The sequence below is a fragment of the Catharus ustulatus genome, chromosome 16 (assembly GCF_009819885.2).
Source record: "Catharus ustulatus isolate bCatUst1 chromosome 16, bCatUst1.pri.v2, whole genome shotgun sequence".
Taxonomy (NCBI): Eukaryota; Metazoa; Chordata; class Aves; order Passeriformes; family Turdidae; genus Catharus; species Catharus ustulatus.
The window spans coordinates 7723264-7750338 of NC_046236.1; the positions used below are offsets into that span (position 1 = coordinate 7723264).

Genomic DNA, 27075 nt, shown 5'->3' on the forward strand with positions numbered 1-27075 from the left:
AGACTGAGCTGAATTTCTCTGAAAAAATACATCAAGGTTATTGATACACAGCTCCCTGCTCTGGGTGTGTGATTTGACATAGCAATTAGTATTTAGCATCCAGGCAAGACAAGTCCTCTGGATATGAAAAGGTCCCTTGCCATTGCCTTAGGTATGGGCTATCCAGTTTCTGAAGCTGTAATTGGGGAATAGCTCCCTTTCCTATGGGAAAGAGAAAACAGCCCTGAAAACATAAACCTGAGAGCAGGACACAAATGGGGCCACTTCCCTCTCTCTTTGTTTATAGCAGCCTCAGCAATATTTGCCTTTCTTAGACATGCAATGAGCTTGTTTATCTTGCTTCCTCTCAGCCTGCTGCAGCTCAGTGCAAAGGATACAAGTCTCTATGTTTGCTCCCACTATGTAGCCCGTCACGTCGAAGTTGATGCGGATGAATTTGCCCTGTGAATGAAAAGAAGATCTAAATTGGGCTGTTCTTTCAGGTTATGCCAGGTTGTCCAATACTAGCCAGTGTTTAGCCTGTTTCATAAGCTGTGTACATCACCCTCCCAAGAATAAGGTGCTTGACTCCCTCCTGCTGGGATAATCAGTGGAAGAGCTGAAAGGAAGTGAAGGTCTCTGATACTCCCCCTGTACAGATTCTGTACAGATCCCCCCTCACATTTTGTTCAGGGACTTAGAGGGATAAGAGTTCTCCCTACTGGACTAGGCTTTAGAAGTGGGGGTAGGACATTTTTGTTCTACTCCATTTCCACAAGATCAGTGAGGAAACAGGGTTGGATCTGTGAAACTGCTAAAGTTGACCCACATGGATCCCTGACTTGGCAGGGAGGGAGCAGAGGAGGAAGAGGAGGGTCTGCAGGGAAAAAAGGCATCTGCCAGCACTCCCAGAAAGAGGTGTCATCAGATAGTGACAGCTCTCAGCTCACAATATTCTAACTCCAATCTGTATAACTGGTTTTTCATTTTTTTCCTTTTTTCTCCATTTTCAATTTAAAATCTTAAGCATGACATGACAGTCACTCCGAGATATGTACACTCAACAATGGTGCAAAGAAAATGGAAGTACAGATTTGGTTTGCAAATATTCTGAAGGTGGGTATGTGCTAGAGGAGGGAGTGACTCCATAAGGTGGCACATAGACTGCTAAATTGTGAGAGACAATGTCACTGTCAATTGTCAGTCTGATCTTTATTCTTCTATTAGGCCAAATTCCTGTTTCAGAGGGGAATTCTAAACTATTTCAATGGATCAATTTTAAGGCTGTCTTTAGAGAGAAGCACTGATGGGGGCTGCTGTCTGTACACTGGTTTTAAAAGTTGTTTTACCTCCCCCCAACAAAGACCAAACTGGATTTCTCCTACTTACGAATCTGGAGGAGTTGTCATTCTTCACAGTTTTGGCATTTCCAAAAGCTTCAAGAATAGGGTTTGCCTGGAGAAGCTGTTTTTCCAGCTCACCCTAAAATTCATTCAGAAGCAGTTAACACTAAACTTCATAATTACTTAGCTGAAACTAACACCCGTACATGGGAAAGGTGAAATCTAATTTAAGTCTCTAATTTTTTTTTTGCTGAATATTGCATATCATGTGGATTTTTTTCATTATCTATTAATCTTTGTGTTTTTCTGTTTGTGCAATTTACTACTGCCCTGTGTACATGACCCTTTCCCAGTCTTGTTGCCTGTGACAGATCAAACTCTATTAATCTGTTTAGCATCAAGACTGGCCTTCCTTAAAAAAAAAAAAGTTATTCAATGTCAATTATTTTTTCCAGTTTAATATAATTTTAAAAGGCATATTCTTAAAGGAACCTCATGTCTTTTCCAAGTTAGTTTATTTAGACCCTTTGCTAGCAAAGGACAATGTAATTAGAATAACTTGCTGAGAATAATTTTAATGTAATGCAGCACAAAGCTACAAAGCAGATTTCATCAAGTCTATTAATAATGATCCATGCAAGGCTATGTAGGTTAAATATGGAATTGCATTGATTTATTTCAAACTAGGATAACAAATTCTCATGCAAACACACAAACTTCATATTATATTGTTAATTGTGATTGGTAATTGCTAAGGAAACAAATCATGCAATGATACAAGCATGCATTTAATTCTATATATTTACCTAATCTTGTTTCTAAGCAATCAATGAAGTTGAAAAAATACTTTGCATATGTATACAGCTTTTTAGAACTTTTAATTCAACTCTTTCCTGTGAGATCATTTACATTTACATTTACTTTGCCACATTATTCTTTGAGTACTACTCTGTAGTAGTATGCATTATTTCAAATAACTTACCCTGAAAGGGAAAAAGTCCTTGATAGATAATAAGATATAATTTAAATAATTTTAATTAGAAATCAAGGCAATATTTTGTTTGGATCTAGAAAATAATTTGGAAAATGAAAGCACTTCCCAATTAGTGTGCAAATCTGGTAACCTTTTTCTAAATGTCACTCTTGAATGCTTTGTAACTTCTGTGTCAATAGTGAGAGTTACTTCAAAAATATCATTAAAAAGCTTACTGCCCAAGAGCTGGAGGAAGAGGAAAGGAAGATTTCCTAACAAGTTCATACAGGAATCCCAGAATAAGAAATGAATTCCTAAAAATCCCTGAAGATTCTCTGTCCTGGGCAGCTCTGTCCAGTTACACTCTGTACATTTAGAAACTCCAGTATAAGCAGAGTGTTGCTGCAGTCAGATGGTGCCATCTAAAATGCAACCTTGTCTGTAAAAATGAGACAGACACCACCTGCTTCTCCTGAGAACTGAACTATAAACCTGGGTATAAAACTTTGGCTCCAGGTGGCCAGCACTGTGTGCAGCTGTAAGTCCACCAAACTCCACAGAGCTGCCCATGCCAACCATGAAATAATTTTTTTTTTGCACAAAGATTGTTGAAGGGAGTACTGAATTAACTAAGGGGCAACACTGTCATAGCTGAAGTCTGAGAGGCAGCAGTCAGAATGGGGTAAAAAAGACTGCATGAAAGGAAATAAATCCCATTTGCCTGGCACAGAAACACCAAGAATGTGCCAACAAACCTGCCTGTATTCCCAAAGCATTTCTATGTGGTATGGCACACAGAGAGGAGGGCCTGTAACACACCTGCAGACAGGTGCTGCAGTGGGAATTGCTCTGTTACACATCACAGCAGCAAGCTAAGAACATGCTAACTCTTGTGGGGGTGAACAATTCTCAACAGTTACATGGAAATGTAAAATTCCAAGCAGTAACAAACAGAAAACATGCAGCCAAACAAATCAAACACCGTGAGGTTTAGGAATTATTTCACAACAATCCTAAAAAGTTCAACCTGAAGCACGGAAAGCATTTGGGTATTTCATTCAGAAACCACACTGTTTAATTTCAGGAGTGGCTCTTCCAAGATTGTGGGAAATTTAATTCAAACTATGGCAATTTGAACACACACAGAGATATAGAAGAGGGTGATGTTTGAAAGATGACCCTGCCTGTGTCAGACCTCATTCTTTACCATGGAGCCTGACACAGTTAGGGTTGATTTGTGAGAGCATTTGGTGCTATTGTTGCTTTTTATCATATCATACAACATATTTCAACAAAATCTCTCTTAAATTTTTGGGGTGCAACAATAGCATGCAGATCTACACTCAGTGCCTTAAACACACATCAAACAGTCTAAGTTACTCACGTAGGCAAAAGATGGACCTTGCTGTGTTGAATAACATGGTACAAAACAAGTGTCAGTATAATTTCCATTAGACAGACATTTTTATTGTTTTTCCTGTATTTAAATAACCAGCACACAGTTTCCATGCAAATAAACCAGGAATACAGATATGAACAATCTACTGCAGACATCCAAGGGTAGAAATACTATTAACATACACAGAACATTTTAACTGAAGGAAAGAAAAAAACCTGAAGTAAAGAGATGGGATTTGGATCCACTCCCAGGTTAGTCTCTCAGGACCAGACAAGGGCAAATATTTTTATGATAAATCCCTGGATTTTCTTTGGTGTATTTTCTTACTAATTATATTTTAATGACTGAAATTGCAGTGTCAGTAGTCCTAATCACTGAATTACTATTTGTCAGCATGATATAGAACAAATTAGACTTTTTCTCAGCTCCTCTCTGATGGATATTTGCCTTCAGGTCTGTCTCAGAGCAAATTTGGTCCTGAGACTCACATAATTCCCCAGAGGAGTCAGCAGCAACTACAGTTAGGGATGGCCTTGGCACCCCAAGTTCATTTCTCCCAGCTACTGAGCAGGGACTCAATAGGAAGAAATTACTTTTTTTGCATAAATATTAAACATTAGTCTTGGACTATTTCCACTAAATTTAATCATTTCTAGAAAATATGACTCAAAAGGACATCTACTCCCTCCCTTACTCCAAATTAGAATCCACTGTACATAAGAGCCCAGTTCTTTGTGGAGGAAGAGGGAGGGCAGCACACCTTGTGCTCTGCTGGCACATGGGCAGGGCCAGCTGTGACACCCAGCACAGGTGGCCATGAGATTCTTACTCTATTTCCCACTTCCCTACTAATTACTTATCTTGTTCCCAATCTTGTATTTGAGACACAATAAAATGTCTTCCTGAATTAAGCCTGTTTTCTCATAAAAGTGAATTGCTTCATTTTTTTTCAAAAGTTTTGAGTTAGATTCGAAAGGCTGGAAATGATGCAGAGCCTGGAGTTGTATCACTGAGACAGCTGATACCCTCAGGTAATGATCTCCAGGAGCTAGGCAGATATATGGTTCAAAGTAAGAAAATCAACTTTAGTCTCTCAGGCAAGACTATTACAAATCCTGAAGGAACAAAGCACTTAGAAAAATTTGTGCCTTCCAAAATTGTTACCTCTGACAGTGCAGTAAAAAAAAAAACAAACCAACAAGTTTTATACTGGGATTCTTTGCTAGCTAGTAAGAAAACTTACTAACAAATCCAATCAAAACTTTGGAAGTTTAAATGCTGGTATACATTTTTGTGATGCATTTGGACAATGTGTTAGTGACAGGCTTTCCCAAACTTCTCAGTTGCCAGAGGTCAAGGGTAAAACAAGGACTTGAGCCCTTGCAGACTTCCAAGCCTTCATGCTGGGATATAAATAGGTGCTATGCCTATGGAAAGCTATGAATATTTCTGTACTCCCTAAGTACATTCTGATTTGACGCCTAAGATGGTGTCAAACAAATTTTTTTTCTTCCATAAACATAGAGCTATGACATAATTGTGTACTCCTAATTGCCAACTGTTTGAGAAGCCCCAGTCCCTGACGTGCAGAGACACCTGAGCACAGCCTGGGGACAGCTGGGGATGGGAGAGCTCACTTACAGTGACACTGGTGTCCTTCTTGCCCTTATGTGATGAAGCAACAACAGCCAGGTACTGAATCACCTTTTTGGTATTTTCTGTCTTGCCAGCACCAGATTCACCTCTGAGGGGAAAGAAAATAACATAAAAGAAGGTAGGTAACCAGTGGAGTCCTTCTGCCATGTAGATGTACATAGTGTATAAAAACAGGACTGGAAACTGCCCAGCTCAGTTCTTATTTACCCCATAACACCACCTCCCAAATCCACCTGACTTCAGCCTGCAAAGAATGCATTATCAGAGTTATATCTCTGTCCTGGTAGTATTTTGAGTGGATTTTGGACCATTTAAGGGAATTCTAAAGCATGATGCATTTTTGAACAGCAGTTCATCCTGCTTTGGCAGCATCTGAACACTTATGAGAAGTGGAGTTGGCAGGGAGACTGCTTATGTTTTAAGGTCAAAAAATACAACATTAACTATGGTGTGATACAGCAGTAAAAGAAAACATCAGCAGTAATACAATGGTTTTCTCTTCTGAAACTCTGGCATTAAAACAGACTAACAGCTTGATCCTGCCTCATCTGAACTTTGTGTTCAGATGCTCCTTGAATTCAGTGGGAGCAGGAATGGAAGTGCCTGAGGTGTGCCTGCTCCCTGGTAATACAGAACATGGTGGGGAGATGTCTGACCAGCAGAACTGGCATCCCAGCTCTGCTCCATGCACTGTCCCTGGGGAAGCAGGAGGGCAGTGGTAACTTTTTCTCTCTTGGAAGACTTCCAGGTTAAGTTTATTTACAACTCTTAAATCCTCTCTTAAAGTGAAAGAGTGGTTTTCAAGGTACAGATTGAAACAGTCTTTTCTCAATAGAAACTTCCAGCCAATTTTCCTCTCTAATTGTTACATTACATCATCTTATGTCTTTCAGATACCTCTGGCTCTAATGATTATATGGACAAAAATATTTTCATGCTGTCCTGCTCAGCAGTCAGAAAGGGTGGCAAAGTGGGTGTGGATGTAACAAATGAGTTCTTTCAACTGAGCTGGTGCTGTGAGGAGAGCATCCATCTAAGTTGGACCTCTTTTGTCTTTGGTTCTATAAATATATGGATTTAAAAAAAATAAAAGAACAAACAATACTTTCAAAAATCCCAGAGATATTTATCAGCTCTTTTGAGCCTGAAACTGTTTAGCTGAATCCTCCGCAGTTCTGCTTCTTTTCCTAATTAGGAAATACAGGAGTTAATTTTCCCTACTAAAGGACCAGTGATAAATGGACATAAAAATATGGAGAAGTGCTGGACAGAACTTTCAATACTGAATGACATTGGTATAAACCTTAGGAAACCAGAAACAATTCCTGCCTGAGGTATGACATGATAAGAACTGTTTCTTCTGGCTTTTAGAGTTTGAACCACAAATAATTGAGATTAATAGATTCCTTTTCACAAGACCTGGGTTAATTTGCACAGTTTAGAGATTGGATTCATCTCTGTCTGGGCTTCAGTGCTAAAACATTTCTATGTTTTATTGATAAAAATTAAGTGTCCTGGGAACAATTCCAAACCAAGCACACCAATTTGAAGACGTATGCATACAAACTTTTCAAATAAATCTACCTTACAGCTTTGTTTCTTTGGAAAAAAAACAACCAAAACAACTTTTTTCAAACAAACTCTGGGCTTTGAACTATTCCATTTTATTAAGGGTTATTTGTAGTTCATCACATCATCATTGCATTTCCTGTCTCCCAGGGCAACAGTGCCCATCTTTTGGCTTTTCCCTGAATCCCTGTGAGTATTACCATTTATGGCATCATTTTACTTGTAATTATCCCATCATACTGTAATGCTCCTTAACTCTTTACTTCTGCACAGGCTGAGGGCTTTTCTGTTCTCTGCAGACAGATTTTGGGGCTTTAATTTCCTTTTGTAATAAACAATAAAAAAGTTCCTCAACATGAAATAGAAAACACGTAGCACCTCAACTGCTTTAGGTTAATTAGGAAAAAAGTCTCCAAGGTCAATAAGTAATGAAGAATAATGTCTCTAGACAATGAATACATCTGATTTTCAACATATCAGATCAGTCATAAATGTCCAAGACAACAGACAGGTCTGACAAACAAGTCTCCATTTATCCTTAGCAGCCTTCATACTCTGAAGGATGTATCCCATCCATATGACATCTGATTTCACCTGAGTGAAGAAATGCCATGTATTTATAGATGTACTAATGGGGAGGGATGGCTAGGTCAGGTCAATGCCTCTAAAGAGCAAGAAGTGTACCAAGGCAGACCCAGGAGGAGGAGAGCATGTGAATATCTTAGTTCATAGGTGAATGAAATTCTTCCTAGAGCTATTGAGTTACCACAGAATTGGTCATGCAGAACAGGTTTTTTGTCTGCGTCTGCCTTGAAGTACTATTATATCTGAGGGGGCAGAAACTTCCACTGTGAGGTGGTATGAGAAATCCTGTTCTCCTGAGCTCAGTACTGAATTTTTAAAGAGGGGATTTTTCCTGCAAGCATCTTCTGGTGGTTTTGGCATGGACATACACAATGGTGTTCCTCCCAGGAAGTATCTCCTCCTTTTATCTGAGTGCCCATTTTCCTGAGACTTAATTATGTTCCAAGTAGGTGTTCACCATATAAATGCTGCTACCACTCTTCTAACCATCATCTTTAGGAGGCAGAATGACCATTTGTTTCATTGAAACCTCTCAAATAATTCTTTTTCCTGCCATACCTGAGGGAGCACATTTAATAATAGTGCTGTTTTTTGCACCCAGCTCAGATGGCAATGCAAAAAAACAGACCAGAAGCAAGTCCCATTGCCCAGTTCTGAGCAGCTCAACAGCAGTACTTCACTCAACAGCAATACTTCCTCCTAGGCAAGTTTTCCTCCTAAGAAACCCTTTGGCTTTCCCAGAACAGAGGGCTCCACTAGGCTAACAGGCTTGCTCTGTTAAAAATACCACTCTCACATCATGGGGTATAATTTAAACTTATCCTTCCCTTGTTGCTTGCCAGGCATTGTTTTAGGACCTCAGTACAGGATTTAAAGTGCATAAACTCACATACATAGTGCTCAGCTCAGTTTTTGTACCTCTTGAGCTACAAAATCCTCCATGGTGCCATTACCTTCACCTTAAATGAAAATTCTCCCAGCTAGAATAGGTTTCCAAAGAAGAACAAGGTGACACTGGAAAACTGGCCCCACTGTTGGAGTTGAGCCTGTGGTGTAACTAGGACTCTTGCACATTTGAGAACAACTGAGAAAAATTAGTTAAGTGTATTTTCTTTTATTGTTGTTGTTGAAACTTTGAAAGCTTTCCATGTTAGTATTATGATATGAGACTTAGCTTAATTCCACTTTTGGAAACATCAGAAAAGCAACAGCAGGATTTATTTTCAGTTTGTTTCAGGAAGCAGTGGTGCAGAAGAATTGCCCGTTCACACATCCCTTAATCCCGCTGTGCTGGCACTGTGGGGAGCCCCTGTGTGCAGGGTGAGCTGCTCTAAATCACATCAGGCCTTGGCAGCCTTTGTCCTGCACCAGGAGATGTGCAAACATAATGGAAAGCTTTGTCCTAGACCAGCTGTACCCCACTGCAGACCTGTCTCAGAAGCCAGCCCGCTGATCCTAAGGGTTTATTTACAAAACAATTCCCAAAGGAGACGGAGCAGGGTCAGCACTGAGCAGGGCTGGAGATATCTGTGTGGGAGAGGGGCCAGGCAGCAGCTGCCAGCCCCAGCGTTGGAGATTTACTGAGCTGGGAAAGAGGAGTTCAGCTCCCTCATGGAGCAGTCTTTTGACTAATGGGGCTCTGCAGTTTGGAGAGGTTCTGGGTGATCTTGCTTCTTGATGGACATCAGGGAAGAAAATGGGCTGGAGTCCCATGGCTGGGTGAGGCTCTGGAGAGTTGGCCCAGAGAGAAAGGGGAGGAAGGGGAAAAGGGCAGGATGGTGATTGCCCACTCAATGTTTTGTCTGTTCCCATATCAAATTAAGTGGAAATATGATTCTGCTACTTCCCTGTTTTTATAGAAGCTATTCAAACTGAATGCATGTTTTAAAAGCCAGACAGGTAATGAAAAAGTACTTTGATAATAGGTACAGGTGTTTCACAAGTATTTGCTTCCATGAACTTCACAATACCAAACACTCAGAAATTTGATCAGATTTTCTCATTCATTTAAGGTGGTTTTTTTTCCTTAACTGAAGCTTGTGCACAGTCCTCTAAACCACATTACCTTTCTAGAAAAAACTGCTCTTTTCAGGAAGGGGCTAAAATATGATAACCCCAAAATCAGACAGGTTTATGAGGAAATTGTTGAAACTCTCATGTGGTTAGCTATGCACATAGGCACTTGTGGAATTTTTGGTAAAAAACATTTTGAAAACTCCAGGAGACTCCCCTTGTGTCTTTAGAAATCAAACAAGAGGTCAGAAGTCTCCTTTGAGTGCTTGTGCCTCTACTAACATTGGAGGAAGCTTGAAAAGCCACACATGGCTGTTCACTGGCCATGGCTAGCTCAAGTGATGCTTCACTGCTGATGCACTGAGCTTGCTCAGCTCTCTGAGTACCTGGGCAGATTTCTTGGGACTTTTCCTTCAGCAAAATGTGTGTGCTGGTCAGTATGGGCTAAGAGGGAATACAGATTATTTCGTGGCCAACTCAGATGTCAAACAGGAGAGAGCACAGTGGGGAGGCCTGAGCAGGAATTTCAGGAAATCCCAATAGCCATGCAGAGCAGGGAAGGCTGCTCAGAACAGTACAGAGACCAAGATACAAGGTGGAAAAGTCTTACCTGCCCTGGTTTTCAGACACATGAAAGAGTAAGATTTCATATTTCATACCTTTAGTGCAATATTAGGGATTGTATATGTATTATATATGTCATGCTATGTTGTGTTATGTTACAATAATGCAGCTGCAGATATATTAGTAAACACAAGCATGGTATAAAGTTTTTAGTGCTGTAAATGTGCATGATAAGAGGTGGGATTTTGAGGCTGACTGTAAAGTGCTAGAGAGCAACTGGCAGAGAATGACACCAGAGGATGTTCAGTAATGCTACCCATGGGAAAGAGCTAATGGCAAAAAGATGTTTGTGCACAGAAGAGAGGAGGCCAAAGGCAAGTATGAGTGTAGTTATTAATGAAATGTAGAGAAAATAATGAAATCTGGAAAGACAGAATTCTGAGGAAGCACTGGAAGCCATGAGCATTGAAGACAGATGGAGATTTTAAACATACCATGGTTAATCACACAAAGGGTAGGGATTGAAAAAGAATGCAAACATGACTTAACCACATGGGGGTAGGTTTAATGAGCTGAGGGGAAGTCCTGAGAATGGGTATATTTATAGTCAGAAACACAGAATCAGGCTCAGTTCTCAGATCTGTCCCCCTCCTGTGTCCCAGGAGCATTCCAGGGGTTCCACATGAACCCTTACAGCTATTGTTTTACAATTTAGGTACCAGGCCTTGGAAAGTTCAAGCCTGTAGCTATTTCAAGAAAAAATCCCGACTGATCAATGCTGTGAAGTCTTCAATTATTGTTACATATTTTAGGCCAAAAGATAATTTCTTATAATTTCTAACAATTCTATAAAATACTGCAAATTGCTTCAACTTGACCACTGCCAAGCTGAAAGCCAAATGAACTTTCCTCTTTCTGCACAGCCAAAAAAGGCCAACAAGAAAGTTAAACCAGCAGTGCTGAAAGTTTCAGCATTGGTTTTAACTTGGCCAATCTTTTTGCTTTAGAAGGACTGGTTTAAGCTATGGGTTGTGATGCACATCCAACATACAGCAATTACTCCAAACATCTTGGGGTGCTCCAAATAACTTGCTGTGCTGTTTTGAAAATGTTTTCAATTTCATTCTCTCTACTTTATATATTACAGGATGGAAAATGCATTTAATTTTCTCTATTTTATGTATTATTGGTGTGAAACACTTTAGTTTCCAGCAAGATGGCCAGGTAATTTCAATAAATGGTAGCTACAAGAAGTGGATCCTTTAACAGATTTTCATGAACAAAAAGGCATAGATTTGCAAGAGAAACTCCCTTTCTTGAAAGTACCAATGTTCCAAAGTTAAAAGAAGATTTACTAGTGGAAAAATAAACTAAAGTACAGAAATAGAAGGAGGAAATGCATATTGTAAATTAGTCTTCATAATCATGACATGTTTCATCCTGGGAAGAATGTGATGGTCAATTTTTACTTTATCATTGCAGGAATTTTAGATTTCTTTTTAGCATTAATGCATTTGGGGACAGATTTTTCATCAGTATACTTACAAATACTGAAGTCTTGTTGTAACAGGAGGTAGAGCTATGACAGCCCTCATGGTACCAGGCAGAGTATACAACTTTTATTAGGTGATAATTTTTTTTCAATCAGCACTGGCATTCAAAAGTAATGTTATGGCTGGTGATCAGTAGCAGCTTTTTTGAGGGTAAATATATATTCAGTCAATAGCAACGTTTTCTCAGATAACCTAAACTGACAGATTACAGCATCACTGCATGAACCTGCTCTAATAGCACACATGGCAGCTCTGCCAATGTATTAGCATTTACAGAGAATCAAATCTGATATTTTATCAGGAAAACTGGAAAATGCCTTATTTAACAAAGATAAAAAATTGTCAAAAGTATTCTTGATGGCATTCAAGCAAATAAAACCAACTAATTAGCAACAGAAGAATGGAAAGAGAGTTAAAGCTGAGGGTCAAGCAGGAGATCCTTGTCCAGTTCAACATTGTGAGTGATTTTTCAAAGCAGGCAGGAATGGCAAACCAGTTGTTCACTGTAAACTGTTAAATTTCTAAGTTCAGAAAGTCAAGTTAAAGAAATAATTTTATGCATTCCTGTGACACTGATACCTTCTCTTTATCTTATGAACAGGTCTATCAGCTGAATTAGGTTTGGGACTGGAGTTCAAGCTTACTGAAGGTGAGGAGAATGTGTCCATTCCATCAGAATTTAAATCAATTTTGAATAAAGGCAGTGTGACATTGAGATATACTAAATAGATTCATTTACTTACGTGCATAGGATAGACTGGTCTTCTCTATCTGTGAATAAAGAAAAAGAATCCATTAATTAGGGAAAATGGCTTTTCTGACAGAAGCACTTATATCTATAAGGATTTACATTGAACAGCCTAGACCTTCTAAAACTTGGCAGACCATGATTAGTAAAAAGAACTGGGTTCACATCTTATTCAATTTATCCTTGAATTTAAATGACCATCTCTAATGGAAATATTTTGTACAAAAAAAATGAACAAAAGGTTAAGAGGTCAAAAATATTTTTTGTAAATTCCATTTGAGATGAACTGTAATGAGGACAGCAAAAAAGATCAGGCTCTCTGTAAGAAGATTATAACAAAATTTCAAACCTGAAACTCAAGTTTTTACTATGCTTATGAACTATGGCCAGCAGCCCACTCGAAACAAAGTCTGGACAGATAAGGCATCAACAACGAAAATGATTTAAGCTGGTCATGCAAAGCTTTGACTTTTGAAGGCAAAGCAGTTCAAATACCTGAATAATTTAGCCTGGATTTCATTTCAGACTGAGAAACAACTTTTATCAAGACAACAAGTAATTTCTTTGGGAGATCTTCCAAAGAATAAGATAAACAAGATACTTTAGATTATACAAGATCATGTCAACAAGTATGTAAGTATTCTTCATGTTTTTTACTATGAACAGATCATCAAACACATTTTGGATTAAGATTTATAACAAGGAGGACCAAGTTTCCATTTCTGCTATGTGAGGCATGTGAGAGGTTTCAGCACACCAGTGTTCAGTGTTCTGTAATGCTGCAGGAAGGGTTAGGATTGCATCCCATCTCCATGGCCTGTTCTTGGAGCAATCCTCTCTGCTTATTCAGTTGCAGTTGGGGTTTCTCTCTACCTTCAGAACTTTTACACAGATTTTTCTGCCAAAAGGCATGATGAGTATGTTTGCTGTGATCCATTCTAAAGTACAACTGTCTCCTTCACTTGTCAAACAGCAGGAAAAGTTTCCCAGAGAGGTGTGGTATTTCCAGCCCTGGAACTACTTGGAAGACTTAAACAAGGCCTTGAACAACCAGCCCCAACACTGAAGTTTGTCCTTCTTGACTGAGACTGTCAGTTTGCCTTTACAGACTGTAAAACAATCTTCTGACTTGGGAAAATAATTCCCAGGCAGGTGAAATACATTTTTGAAAAGTGTGCTTAGTTTATACATCTGATCCTTGAGGCAGATAATTAGGCAGAATCCAGTGCTTCTGTAGGTTTGGCATTATTTATCCAAAGCAGAGCCAGCACCAACCTTTGCTCAGAGGTTCAGATGTGAGCTCCTTTGCTCAGTGTGTGGGGTCTGCAGGGGGATTTCTGGGGTTTGGGGGGGATTGCAGGAATACCTGTCTGGTTGCTCACCCCTATTGCTGACCCTGTATGTCATAAATACAGTGAGATAATTTAAACCTATTTAAGCCAATTTATTAAGCTTTCAAATTGTAAGTGCTGCTTGGCCCACAGCCAGCCTAGGAAAAGCATTAGAGGATTCTGCAATGACTTGGATTGATATTGAACAACTGTTTTACTCCCAGTTCCTCAATAGCAATAATATTAACTTCATTATTGATCACCACCAACAAATGGTGCCACTTAACTGCTTTGTTTGGTAAATTGGTACAAAATGACTCATTCCTCATTTTTATTGGAGGCATTTGTCAGCAATCAGCACTGCAGGACTCTTCCACATAAACATTTGGGAGGAGAGGAGCTGTGAGCCATGTTTGTTTTTCACTGTAAGGTATCAGCTAGGCTTTCTTTAAAGTTAAAAAAGTGAGAGCATGGAAGAAATTTTGCTAAAAATACATTGTTGTGTAAATAGAAACCATGGGCATATATTGATATTGCATCACTAACCCATAAATACCATAAAGAAAATAAGAGTGACTCTTGATACTGAGTTGCCAGGGGAATTTCTGAGCTCAGGGAACATTAGAAAAAGCTGATCTTCAAGCCAAGTATTTTCTCACTACTCTTTGCTGCCCATTGCTGCCCTTCTTTTGCTCCTCAGTAGGAGAACACTCCCAAAGGTGTCACAGACTGACCCACCATGGGTTAGGTGTGTGAGTGCCTGTGAAGGGCAGCTTGGGGATATGTAAGAGCAGAGAAAGGATTAGGAAGGTCAGAAGTTGCACCAAATGTCTTCAGGGATAGGTTAATGATGGGAGAAACCTCATGCTGGCAAACTGTGCTGTGCACACTCACAGAGGGAGAATTCCAGATGTTCTTCTGTCTCCTCCATCAGTTCTAACTGCAGCTCTAAGGATGAAATGTTCCAAAAAGTCCAGTCCTATTCTGTTCTGACCTGAGCTGCAGACACTGGTCTTATTAACTTTCAAAGGTACTCACATTAAATTAATCCTATTTCTGTTCTGGAATGTTTCATTCTATATAGAAAAGACTGTGCTCTATTTTGTGAGTCTGCAACTTCATGTGGTTAGATCTATCAGAAGAGAAAGAACTGTATAAATAAACCCCCTTAAATATAATTCTTGGGGCTTGAAAAGCAAAAAAATAAGTCTTCTAGATTCCAATATCTTTTTGGCTAATGCCTTTTAAGATAATTTCACCCTACCTGGAAGAGTATCATCCACCTCCTGTATGTCTATATTAGATGTTTAAACAGTTTTTTTTTTTTATAATTTTCTCCTCAGTTTATAATAGAGACCTACACTTGCATTATAAACCTCACCAGCTTTCCTAAACATGCAGCAGAGTTGTTTTTTTTTCTTTCTGGAATCTGCTTACTTTTTTCACCAAACACCTCTAGTTTGCCTGTAAGAATTTTTGCCCCTCTGTTCTTGATAGACCAGTTAGCTCTGCTTAATCACAAACAAAATCAGATGGTTTATCACAATGAAGCAGCAAGTTGGCAGCTTTACCATAAAAGGAAAAAAACCAGACTGAAACCATGTTCCCCCACTCACTTACTGCTTCTTTACATTTGTTAATAACTGCACTGCCTAAAGGGGACATTTCTGTACAGTGCTGCTGAGGACACAGTAAACAGATGGCTTCTCACAGCAGCCTCCTTTTCTAAGACCTTGGGAACTGTGTTTCCCTCCCATACCTCCAAGTAACAACCAGGTTGTTTGTTTTTCCATTTTTAACTCAAGCTTGCATAAAAGTGGCTCCACAGAAAATAATCTCCTTAAATCTGCAGAAAGCTGTAATATATCTTCTCCATGATTATTTACTACCAGAAAACTTAATAAAGGCCTAACCAACTAACAAAAACTTTGTTACTATTTCTACATAACATGACTTTTCACATTTGTATTGTCTATCACTTATTTTTTGTTTCTGCAGGGAGATGACAGAAGGCAGCAGAATGACTCCTCCTTGCTAAGCAGTCTCAGCTTCACCACCACTGGAAGCTGGCAGTGCTGCAGGAAGGGTCATCCACCACCTCTGGCTCCTCTTCCCTGCACTGCCTCCTCCTTGCTGCTGTGACCAGCATTCACAGTGCCTAGGAGGGGGGCCCACTCCAGCACAGCAAAAACCAGGGATGGCTTTCACTTGGAGCAGATTTGCGTCATGGCTGCATGAAGAATCCTGCTGGCAGTGCAGGAGCTGGGATGGGGATCAAGCCCTCTGTATGGGAGCTACTTCATCCCCAACACAGGAGAGAGCAGAGAGAAATGTTTTATGGTTGCAGGCTCCAAGTGGAGCAGTAATCATCTCTAGCTGTCTCTAAACACAGCCAGGAGGGCCAGTTCAGTGTGGTAACTCCAGGGGACACACACACAAATGCTTGTGTAGAATTCTCAGCCTTTGAGAGTAAAGAAATTTGAAGTCTATTCTCCTTCTGGCTGGAAATGAGCATCCATAGTGACATGGTAATCAGCAGATTCAACAAGGCACCCAGCACTCCTGGCTGAGCATGAGACTGCATGACTGTGATTTACAAAAGGATTTTAGGTGCTCACAACCACTTAAAACAAGTGGAAATTTTATCTTTGCCCAGCCAACATCTTTGATAATTCCTGTGTCCTGTGGGATGTCGGCTTTTCTGCATATTTGGAAGAAAGTCTGGTTATCTGATTGCTGCTAGCTGTGGCTGTTTTTATCAGAAGAGCTTTGATGGGAGTTAAACATCAATACATTAACCAAGTAAGTCTCTGAAGCAGAGGAGGAATGCAGTGTGCACAGCTCATGTTTTCTGCTGCATGTTTGTGCCAACACAGGGGAGGGTGAGAATGTGGAGGGCTGTGATTCCCAGCTGATGAACCTGCAGTAGGACCAGGGATCTGCAGACACAGAGGCTTGGTTCACCAAGAGATAAAGGATCCCTCAGACATCTGAACAAGCTGATTGCTCGGGGCCAAGTGCCCTGGTCATGAAATGCCAGAATATAATTCCTCAGCCTCATGAATCTAAGACATATTTTACTTTGGCAAGCACAAACTATGCAAGTTTCCAGATAAGGAGCAGTACTGACTTTTCACAGGGAAAAAAAATAGTGCTCTGATCCATGTTTATGAGTAAGGACTTTTGTTTATAATCCATTTGGAAATCTGCTCACAGCCCCCTGAAGCTCTCTGCTATATGTGTTGTGTGCTCACACAGAACTGTGTTGACGCCCACTTTCACCACCCCAATAGAACAGAATTTTGGCTGAATAACCAGAGTTATTTTGAGGGTTGGTTTAGTTTTATGCACAAAACACGAGTAGGTTTTTACAAACAAAAGCACAGCTTTAAAAGTAGCTGGGGCCCTCTTCAGAGATGGAGAAACTCCAAGATGACATGTGCAAGTAAAACGTGGGTGTCCTGTGCTTGTGCTGGGAGCTCTGGTGGTTCCACTGGCGGCTGCCGTGCCAGCTGTGCGTGGTTGGGGTGGGAAGCAGTGAAAGAGCATTCCCTTAAAGGTTCAGCTAATCACCTACTCCCTCCCTCTCTGCTCTCCCCCTCCTCTCTGCTGCCAGGAGGAATTGCAGTAGGGGCACATGAATAATGAGGAGTAGCTCCCTGAGAGCTAGTAGGGCCAGGAAATTATTCTGAGCACCGAAAGAAGTGAATTGATGAGAGCCTGAACACTTGCTGCCTCTTTCCTCCAGCACCCAGTCAGAGAGGCACAGCTGAACCCACGCTGTTCTAAGTGCAGTTAATGGCCACAGTGGGGGCAAACCAGCCCCAGTGACTTCCCACTGCTCAGGAGAATGTGCTGGGAGGGACAGAGACAGTCAGAGAGAGTAGGAGGAGTGGGAGACATCCCTGAGCTGCTTGGATCAGGCTCATCTGTGCTGAGACTAGTTTCACTTTAGGCAGAAAACTCTTGTATTGTCAGGAAAAGGCAATTCTGTTTCAGCATAGACTGCAGGTTTTTTTTTTTCTTTCCTTTCCTACAGATAACTTATAGCCCTTTTCTATTTCCCGCCCCCTCCACCTAATTTCTAGAGACAAGTACAGCACCCTGCACAACTGCTGATGCTCTGCAGGAGCCAGGAGCTTCTTCCAGATCTCTCCTCAAGGCTTGCTGCTTAAATAAAGGATCAGAGGGAGGAATGGCTTCAGGGCCTGCTTGGACAGTGCTGGATGCAGAGCACAGGGTTCAGGAGGGAAGCTGGAGCACAGATATGTGACTGTGGCTTAGTGGGATGACCTTCTGCCAAGTAAGTTTTTTATAACTATGATTATATCATATAGTGTGTAGGAAGGTCTGTTTTCAGGATATTTTTGTTGCTTTATTGGTCCTCCTCTGCTGCACTGTAGCTCTGCCCTCTGGGATGCACTTAAAGGAATTGAAATTGCTCCAGAAAAGAAATGTCCTTGAATCCACAGGAAGGAAAAAAGTCCTAGTCCTGTGAAGCCCTAAACTTTAGGGTCAAGCCTATGAATCTTGCTGAGCCACAGTTGTCAGTCAGAATTTCTCAGGGTCAGGGTCCTTATGAGGGCATACAAACTACAAAATATTTTGTAGAACTCCTGAATTCCTAGCACCCAAGGGTGATATGAGAAGGCACCTGGTCATGCCCTGTAGTCTGGAGGTGTTGCAGCCTCCTACATTCCATCACTTTAGCTTTTTCACCCCTAAATGATGGTTTTCCTTAGAGCAAAATTCTGTCAGTCTGTCAGAAGTGACTGCAGGAGGAGGAGAGCACTGTGAATTTTGGGGGGTTGTTTGCACCCTTTGGGGCCCGACTGCTTTCCCACTGCCCACTGCCATCCTTGGTGGAAAACAGAGCACATCTCAACTCAGGGTTCAGGCATCAGGCTGTAGGGAAAGTAGCCCCAAACCACTGTTTGAGTCTGCTTTGCTGGGGGAGAAAGCAGCAATGCTGGCAGATCCAGCAGCACTCACAGCTAACTTTGGAATAGTCTCCAGTAGTGGAGAGGGAGCATTTTCCATGCCCGTATTTGCCAAAACTATTTGCGTGACTTTGAAACCTTCCCACATGCCTCAACACAGATGGGTGAAAGGATTGTTTTTCCTTTTTGAGTCACAGCGTTTGTGGACTGCTGCTCCTGCCAAAGAATTCCTCTGAAACTTCTAGAAAGGCAGTGCTGCCCTCTGTGAGAGCTCTTTGCTGGCAGGGCGTTTGCAGCAGCCCACGAGGAGCTCCCAGGTGTTTCTGCCCAGCCCAGGAGGAGTTCCCAGGTGTTTGTGCCCAGCCCAGGAGGAGTTCCCAGATGTTTTGAGGAGTTCCCAGGTGTTTGTGCCCCCCAGGGCAGGGTGCTCCCGGGCTGTCCTACCTTGCAGCATGCTCCTGTAGGCTGTGTCGGCGATGGCGTAGATGTGTGGGGGCATCTCGTGCCTCTTCTTGCCCTTGTACATGTCAATGATCTTCTCTGAGTAGATGGGCAGCTGCTTGTAGGGGTTGATCACAACGCAGAAGAGACCCGAGTAAGTCTGCAAGGGAATTCAAAGAAAAGCTGGACTTAACCTCACACACCATGTCCAGCCTGGGAAACGCCAGCCTGGGCTGCATGGAGTTAATGGGATTTGAGTGAGCAGCACTCCTTTGTGCTCTGCCCAGGGTTAACAAATCAGAGACTTTCTGAATTGCTGTTCAATATGGGTGGTTTGCAAGTGCACAAATCACTATTTCTAATAAGTGAGCTGCTGGAAAGTAGGTGAATTTATCAATCTGTAGAAACACTGTAACGTGATGTTAGAGCTCTTTAACTTCAGCTATTTTCAGTACATAATCCATACCCTTATCACACATAGGGGTATGGTAATAACTGCAATAATGAATATTTCTTTATATGTGTATTTTCTTATCAGAATATTATATAAATATCTGCTCAGGTAGGCATCAAATGTTGTAAATTGAATTCCTAGGTAAAAAGCTTGGATTGATGTTTGAGCATTTTTTTTTAAAAAAAAGCTTCTATGAACACCATGTAATACTGGTGATTGATGAGAGTCCTTAAATAAAATTGCTCAAGTTCTAAATACATGCCTTGAGAGACTAACCATGCCTTCACTGCATGACTGTTTCTGCGGGAAACTTAAGGAAAAATCTGATTTGTTTAGAATTCAATGGAGGTATTAATATAAAAACATATACATAAACAAACAAGAATATTGGTTGCCAGCTGATACGTATTCATCCATGATTTCTTGGTTTTTGGTGATTTGGGATTTGTTTGGTTGGGGTTTTTTAAATTTTTAAATTTTTTTCCTTTATTTCTAAATATTGCAGGTATTTCTGGACCAGAAATAATACCATACAATAATAGATGAAGAGCCATATTTCACCGTTGCTAAAAGTAAGAAATTTGCAAGGGTATTTAATTTTAAAAAGCCAATTTAAACCCCCAAAATAAAAACAAACAACCAAACCACCCAAGCTATGAGACCATAACAGCAAGAGTATTGTGATATTTAAACTGACTGGTGGGAGAAGAAAGAAATTATGAAACTGTGCTGTTTCTGACGTAGGCAGAAGTGGTTTGGTTTAAAAAAAATTAAAAAAAAAATTATTATTGATTTGATTGAGCTCTGTGGGGTGCAGCACCCTCAGTGTCCCGGCAGGGCTGGAGCTGTCCCTGCTCCCCCAGTGACACCGGGAGGCTCCGGGCACAGGGATTTCCCTTTCCTGACCATAATAGGCAAGGGCGCAGCACGGCCGGGCACAGCCCGAGCGCTCTATATGGCATTGTGCACCGGGGCAGAGCCCCTGCCAGCTGCGGGCTGCTGCTCCAGCTGTGCACAACAGCTGGGCTGCTCCGGGAGCTGCGGGCACCCACAGCCCGAGAAAGCCCAGCTCAAATCCCCACCGTTCTCACATCCCACCTCGTGTGGAAGGGTTGGATTTTCACTGACGTGGGATATCTGAATGCAACTGTGCTGCTCATGTCAAAATGAATTTTGGTGTTGCCAGGATAACACATTGAAAGTGACAGTTTTATCCCAGAATGGGCACCAAGGTCCTTATGGAAAGGACAGCAAGACATTTTTTAATAGTATAAATAGATTTACTGTACACACTCAATTAATCATCCCCACTCAAGTAAAAAATTAGGAGAGGAAATCAAGGAAATTTAGGCCTCCCTTCCCTGACATTTTCAGGCATTTCCTGACTTGCCACATGCAGGGCTGTTTGCACACCCAGGCACACAGTAGCATTTCTTTGAAGAGCTGATTTTGAGGCACAAGAAGCAGTCTCTTAAGGCAGAGCAAAAGCTGAAGCTGATGAAGTTCAGGAATCCTTATTTCTAACTGGACTGTGACTAATATGATCCTGTCACCCCAGGAAATTTAATGAAGCCCTCTTATTCTGGCTGATTGTAGCTCAAGGTGTCTGCTTTGCAAGGATTTGGGGGAGCTAGATTAATACAGATGATGTTTTGACATGGCCAAGTCTGTGATTGAAAGCCTCTCTAGAGAGGGGCTGAATCTCTCCCCAGAGGGTCTGGGGGAAGAACATAATCTGAAATATTTTAGGGATACTTCCATGGGTGTGCTGAGCTTGTGTCCCTCATACAGCTGCTGCTGCTGGGTGTTTACAAGAGACTGGCACAAATACACATCTGCATTGTAAGTACCTAGGCTTGGGCAGAAGAGTCCAACTTGGTTCCATTATGCATATTTAGCTTTATATACCAAAGACAGCATTTTTCACTGTGAAGTGAAGACTGAACAAGTAGTGCCTATGAATACCACAGGCAGCTTGATTCTTCTCTCAAATCCATTGAAGTTGCATTGCTGTGTTTTTCATGCTTATATAATAATTTTTGGTGTAATTTTTGTGTGGATAAAGCAGATTCTTTTTGCTCTGAGCAATGTGAAACATGACTTAGTGGTTCATGTTTCTTCTTGCCCTTCTATCTTAATTATCTGTGATGAAGCAAAAGGCCAGGGTGTTTTTTTAGTGTGCAGTCACCCTGTGAATTTATGCACTGAAACTTTTTATTTAATAGTATTTAATATAAATGCAATGGGTACATGATTTCTTTTTCCAGCTGGATTGATTATTTTTCTTTAGCAAATTTGGGAATCCCCATTTGCGTCAGTGATGCTCTGGAGAGAAAAATGTTGAGGTCATGTTTTCTTTGAATGTGTGGGACTCCAAGGGATGCAAATTTGGCAACAAATGGCAGCCAGGAGATGGTTGTTTACAGTTAGTTTTGCAAGTGGGTGAGATTCAAATTCTCTTTAGAAGCCCCCCAAGAAAACGTAATTTCAGGTACACTTCCAATTTGCCTCCATGAAAAGCTCTTTGATTTTTAATTGCATTGTCCATTCTTGGAAATTAATTTCCTCTTTCTGTAGAAAGTGAAAATTCCATAAAGTAAACATAATGGAAACCCTGGGACAGCTATGCAGAGCGTTGTTGAGAACAACAACAAAGAAATACCCAATCCTCCATTTTATTCCACTAACCTTCTACTAATTCTTTTAAATCTTGCAGCAATGCAGAACACTTCCAGAAAAAGTCTATTGTAATAATTAAGGATTCATGTTCTGATATTATAGCATGTGGGTCTACATGTTCATCTGCAAACTTAAAATCCAATAAACTCAAATAACAAAAAGATGGGAAGTCTAGCTTCTTTCAGGAACTTGGTAATGTGCATTTTAGTGCATTCCTGAAGGAAAGATCTTGAACTTTGTTTGCTCTTTGAAGTTATGTCTAACAAGTAATTCCTTTGTTGTAGTCCATATAACTATCTTATTTTCTGCTTCATTTCCTGCTTTCCAATTCAGCATTCCTCATATTAGTAATAAGACCTTGACTACTGTTTCTACTTAAGCGCTGTACTTTCTTTTACTCATCAGTGGTCTGTCATGCAAATAAAATTTTCATCGATTGAAACTGTAGATAACTTTTCTGCAGCACAGCAGAGAGATCCTTCATGTAAAATCAAAGATAACAGCTAAATTCCTTGGAAAAGTTCTGGGCTTTCTTACTGTGCTGTTTGCTAACTGTTGATGTGGCTAGATTATCAATGGCAAAATATTCTTGTGTTAATGTACTTGTGAGGACTGGAAGACAGAATAATCTTTACTTACATGACTCACATGAACATAGAGAAATTAAAATTTGTCCAGGTTTGTCTGATCTGTAACTTGATCAACATGAGGGACAAAAGGGTTTAGTGGATGCATGACTTTGCTTCAGTGACACACTGGTACATGCAAGTATTCTTGTCTGAATTCCCAGTGGGTTTGTCCCTTTATCCACACACAACTCCAGCACCACCAAAACAGAACTTTTCAGCTGCCTTTCAGTGGGAGTTTTGCCTGAGAAAAACAGCATGATTTCCCTTTTCTGTATGCTCTTTTTACAAGTTACTGGAAAGTTGTTTAGGTTTACATTGAATTAATTTAAAAGTCCCTATCATTTCTTTCCCCCCCAAACACAGGACTCAGATTTTGTTCACCTATCAGAGAATACTTTCCAAGCCAACAGTACTCTTTCAGAATCTGTAAATTTTGTGGAAGAAACCTTTATGTGTTTTAATTTAGTCAAGTAAAGAAGGAATCATCAAAGAAGCAGGAGAGTCATGTGGAGTAAAGTGAATTTAAAACCTTTTTGGGTTAGGATGGGGTTACTGGTGTTAGCACTTGCATGGCAGTGTTGCACAAAGCCTGTACCCCAGGCAGTGGCTGGGGTCCCCCTCGTTGTCAGTGGGACACATGCAATGGGAAAGCAATGGGAAATGCTCTGTGTGTGTTTGGGTCTACTCACATAAATTAGACCTGAGAAGTATCTCTCCCTTAGATTGTGCAGCACAGAAGCTTCATTGAGGCAAGTCAGCTCTGCCATGTCCTCCACTTTGGAGAACTTGGGAGGGTTCATCTTCTGGATGTCATCCTTGCTCAGTGTCACTTTCTTTCCATTTTCTGCCAGTTCAACTACCACCTCATCCCCTTTCTCTTCCTTGATACTTGCTGCTTCAAATCCATGTTTCTCTGATGGAATCCAAACCAGTTTTTTTGCTGACCAGTCAGCCTGAGCAAGTGGGTTGTTGATGAAGTTTTTGTCCACAAAGAGGAATTTCTCATCATCGCTGAGAGGTTTTTGAGCCATTTTGATTCAACAGACACCTGTTGAGGAAGCAAAATATTCTGTTTTAAAGAGATAAAGGAAGGCAAATGTGGAGACCAGACAAAACACATTTGTCAAATCTGCCATGCAGTAGGTCCAAAGCACTATAGGCCCTGTGTCATAGGTTACATTTCCATGTGGATACTTAGTGCCTGTGCAATGAGACTGTCAAAGCTGGACCACGACCACCAGCTGAACACCTTCCTGCAGCCTCAGCTCTTGCCCACCACAAAGTTGACTGAATTCAGACAAATACAAAATTTCCCATCACCCAAATGCTGTTGGGTGCATACTGAAATATCAGTGCAATAATGAAATAAGAAGTAGAAGGATGGTTCCCAGACTGTATTCCAGCAAGGACAGAAATGCACCTTTCTTGCAAAGGGCTATTTCCAATCACTTAATACCATTTCATTTGGAGAAGAATAAGATTAAGATGAGGTCAACAGAAAAAGCAGAAGAAAAAAATGTTGTCAATACAGCTGGTGAAGAAGGAGTACTTTAGAGTTAGCCCCTCCCCTTGGGTCAGGCAGTAGGAGCTGATCATTCATGAAGGGTAAATGTCCATCACATGAGAGAGAAGAAATGAAACAAGCCTGGAAATTGCCCCAGCTAAAAGATACTCTGAACCATGGTGCTCAGACTTGAAGGATGATGCAGTTGTGTAATGAGTGACATATGGGTAAAGCAGGTGGATGTGTCTGCCCCGCAGGTGAGAGCCAGGGGAGGGTTCAGGCTGCTTTGCACTGTGCTGAGACAGGAGCCAGCTGCTCTCCTGCTCTGGCCACTGAGTTTGGATGTGGCTGCAAGATCAGTGCTGACAGTGCTGCAGCTTTGCAAGAGTCCTGCTCTATCCCATGGGGGCACAGGTCTAAATGAAGGAAGCACACAGAGGATTTGTGGTTTGCTCCAGGGCAGAAAGAGTGTGCTGGTTGGGAAACCTGCTGTGCACTGGAGCAGAGAGGAGAGCTGGGAGGAGCTACAAACGAGCATGTGCCCAAGAAAAACATCTCTAGCAGACAGAGGCTGTTTCATTTCCTTATTGAGAATCAATTTAATATTTAGAGCATTCAAACAAACATGAATCTGGAGGGAGCTTGGAGAACCGACTGCTAAACATGTCAGCAGTCAACCCATAAGCGTAACGACCAAGCTCTGTGGTATGCACCCAAATGGACACCCTGTGCTCTGGGACTATCAGAGCTTGCTTTCCAAATATTTGTCCCTGAAGCCTTCCCACAGATTAAGGTTTTTTTGCAAGGCCACACTCTCTGAGAGGTCTGAGAAGGAAACATGGATCATGCAGAAGATGACATAAAGCTTTAAAACAAAGCTAGGATTTTTAGAAGGTTAGATGATATCCCACTGAAATCCAGTGAAATTAGATGCCCCAGCTCTTTAAACTCCTTTGACAATTGTCTTGCCTTAAAAAAAAAAAAAAAAAAAAAAAAAAAAAGAAAAGAAAAGAAGCTAAATGTCGTTGTTCTAGAGCCTTGCCCGGAAATCCCAAAGAGGAAAATTTGCCCAGATAATCCATGAACGTGCAATGTGTGAGGAAGAGCCTGTGCACTACCACTGGCCCCTGAGCAGTGCTCCCCACTGCCAAGGCTCTGGGAGGGAGCATCTGTAGGATGTGTCCCTCCGCTCGCTCCCAGGAGATTCTTGGAAGAGAGCAAAAGGAAACTATTTGACCTCTGTGTGGATTAAGGCAGAAAATGGTCTCTGGCTGCCAAGAGGGCTGGTAGAGCTGCACAGTTCCAATAATGGAGATGGTATTCTCTCCAGCTGAGCTCTCCAGCAGGCAGCTGCAGGGGGAAGCTGCTGCACAGGGAGCCATGGGAGCACTGCCCTGCACAGGGAGCCATGGAAGCACTGCCCTGCACAGGGAGCCATGGGAGCACTGCCCTGCACAGCACAGCCATGGGAGCACTGCCCTGCACAGGGAGCTATGGAAACACTGCCCTTGTCCTGCACAGCCATGGCAGCACTGCCCTGCACAGGGAGCCATGGGAGCACTGCCCTTGTCCTGCACAGCCATGGCAGCACTGCCCTGCACAGGGAGCCATGGCAGCACTGCCCTGCACAGGGAGCCATGGAATCACTGCCCTGCACAGGGAGCCATGGGAGCACTGCCCTGCACAGCTCAGCCATGGAAGCACTGCCCTGTACAGCACAGCCATGGGAGCACTGCCCTGCACAGCCATGGAATCACTGCCCTGCACAGCTCAGCCATGGGAGCACTGCCCTGCACAGCACAGCCATGGGAGCACTGCCCTGCACAGCACAGCCATGGCAGCACTGCCCTGCACAGCACAGCCATGGGAGCACTGCCCTGCACAGGGAGCCATGGAATCACTGCCCTGCACAGCCATGGGAGCACTGCCCTGCATAGCCATGGCAGCACTGCCCTGCACAGGGAGCCATGGGAGCACTGCCCTGCACAGCACAGCCATGGCAGCACTGCCCTGCACAGGGAGCCATGGGAGCACTGCCCTGCACAGCCATGGGAGCACTGCACAGCACAGCCATGGGAGCACTGCCCTGCACAGGGAGCCATGGGAGCACTGCCCTGCACAGCCATGGGAGCACTGCCCCATCCCAGAGCTGCACCTCCCAGGCCATGGGGCTCAGGGAGCAGCAGGAGCTGCCCTGGTCTCTTCCATTCTGTGGTATCAGGCAAGGCACGTTCTCCACCCCAGTGCCCCAGCAGAATGAGTGGAACTGCTGTGCAGATGGGGATTTCAGCCCATTCTGTGCCCAGAAGAGAGCTGTATGGCCATGCTGAAGCATCAGAAAGGTTTGAGACTGCTGCCTGTGGCTAAATGCCAGGTGGCAGCACTTTTATATCAATAGGAATCAGGTACTGCTGTCAGAAACACCAAAAGTGAGACTGAACTGCAGAGCTGAGCTTCATGGGGTCAAATCCTGCTACTCTGCCCATAGAAAATGATGGATATCAAACTGCTGGATCTTCCTGACCATCCACCTCAAAAACCCAACCCTAGCTGAAACTGTTGGCCTGTGCCAGAGGTTTGTCATTTCTGTTGCTGAAAGACCAAGGAAAAGTTTCCTTTCTTTGTTACATGCTAAGTCAAAAACATCTTCCACAGATTTTAACACGAAACTGAGAGCTGGTCTGTCTTGTATTTGACTCTGTTCTCCTGCTTCTT

The 27075-nt window shown here is 42.0% G+C and overlaps 1 protein-coding gene across 1 annotated transcript in view; it reads right to left on the reverse strand.

Annotated features, from left to right (window-relative positions):
- The window catches only part of MYH11 (myosin heavy chain 11), a 55433-nt gene that overhangs the window by 24964 nt on the left and 3394 nt on the right, over window positions 1-27075 (reverse strand). The window contains exons 2-8 of the mRNA XM_033073698.1: window positions 23546-23904; window positions 19098-19254; window positions 12378-12405; window positions 5336-5438; window positions 3680-3700; window positions 1369-1461; window positions 378-441 (exon numbers count right to left, since the gene is read on the reverse strand). Coding sequence (XP_032929589.1) covers window positions 378-441; window positions 1369-1461; window positions 3680-3700; window positions 5336-5438; window positions 12378-12405; window positions 19098-19254; window positions 23546-23887 — 808 coding nt within the window. The 5' untranslated portion in view covers window positions 23888-23904. The remainder of the gene's footprint in view (window positions 1-377; window positions 442-1368; window positions 1462-3679; window positions 3701-5335; window positions 5439-12377; window positions 12406-19097; window positions 19255-23545; window positions 23905-27075) is intronic.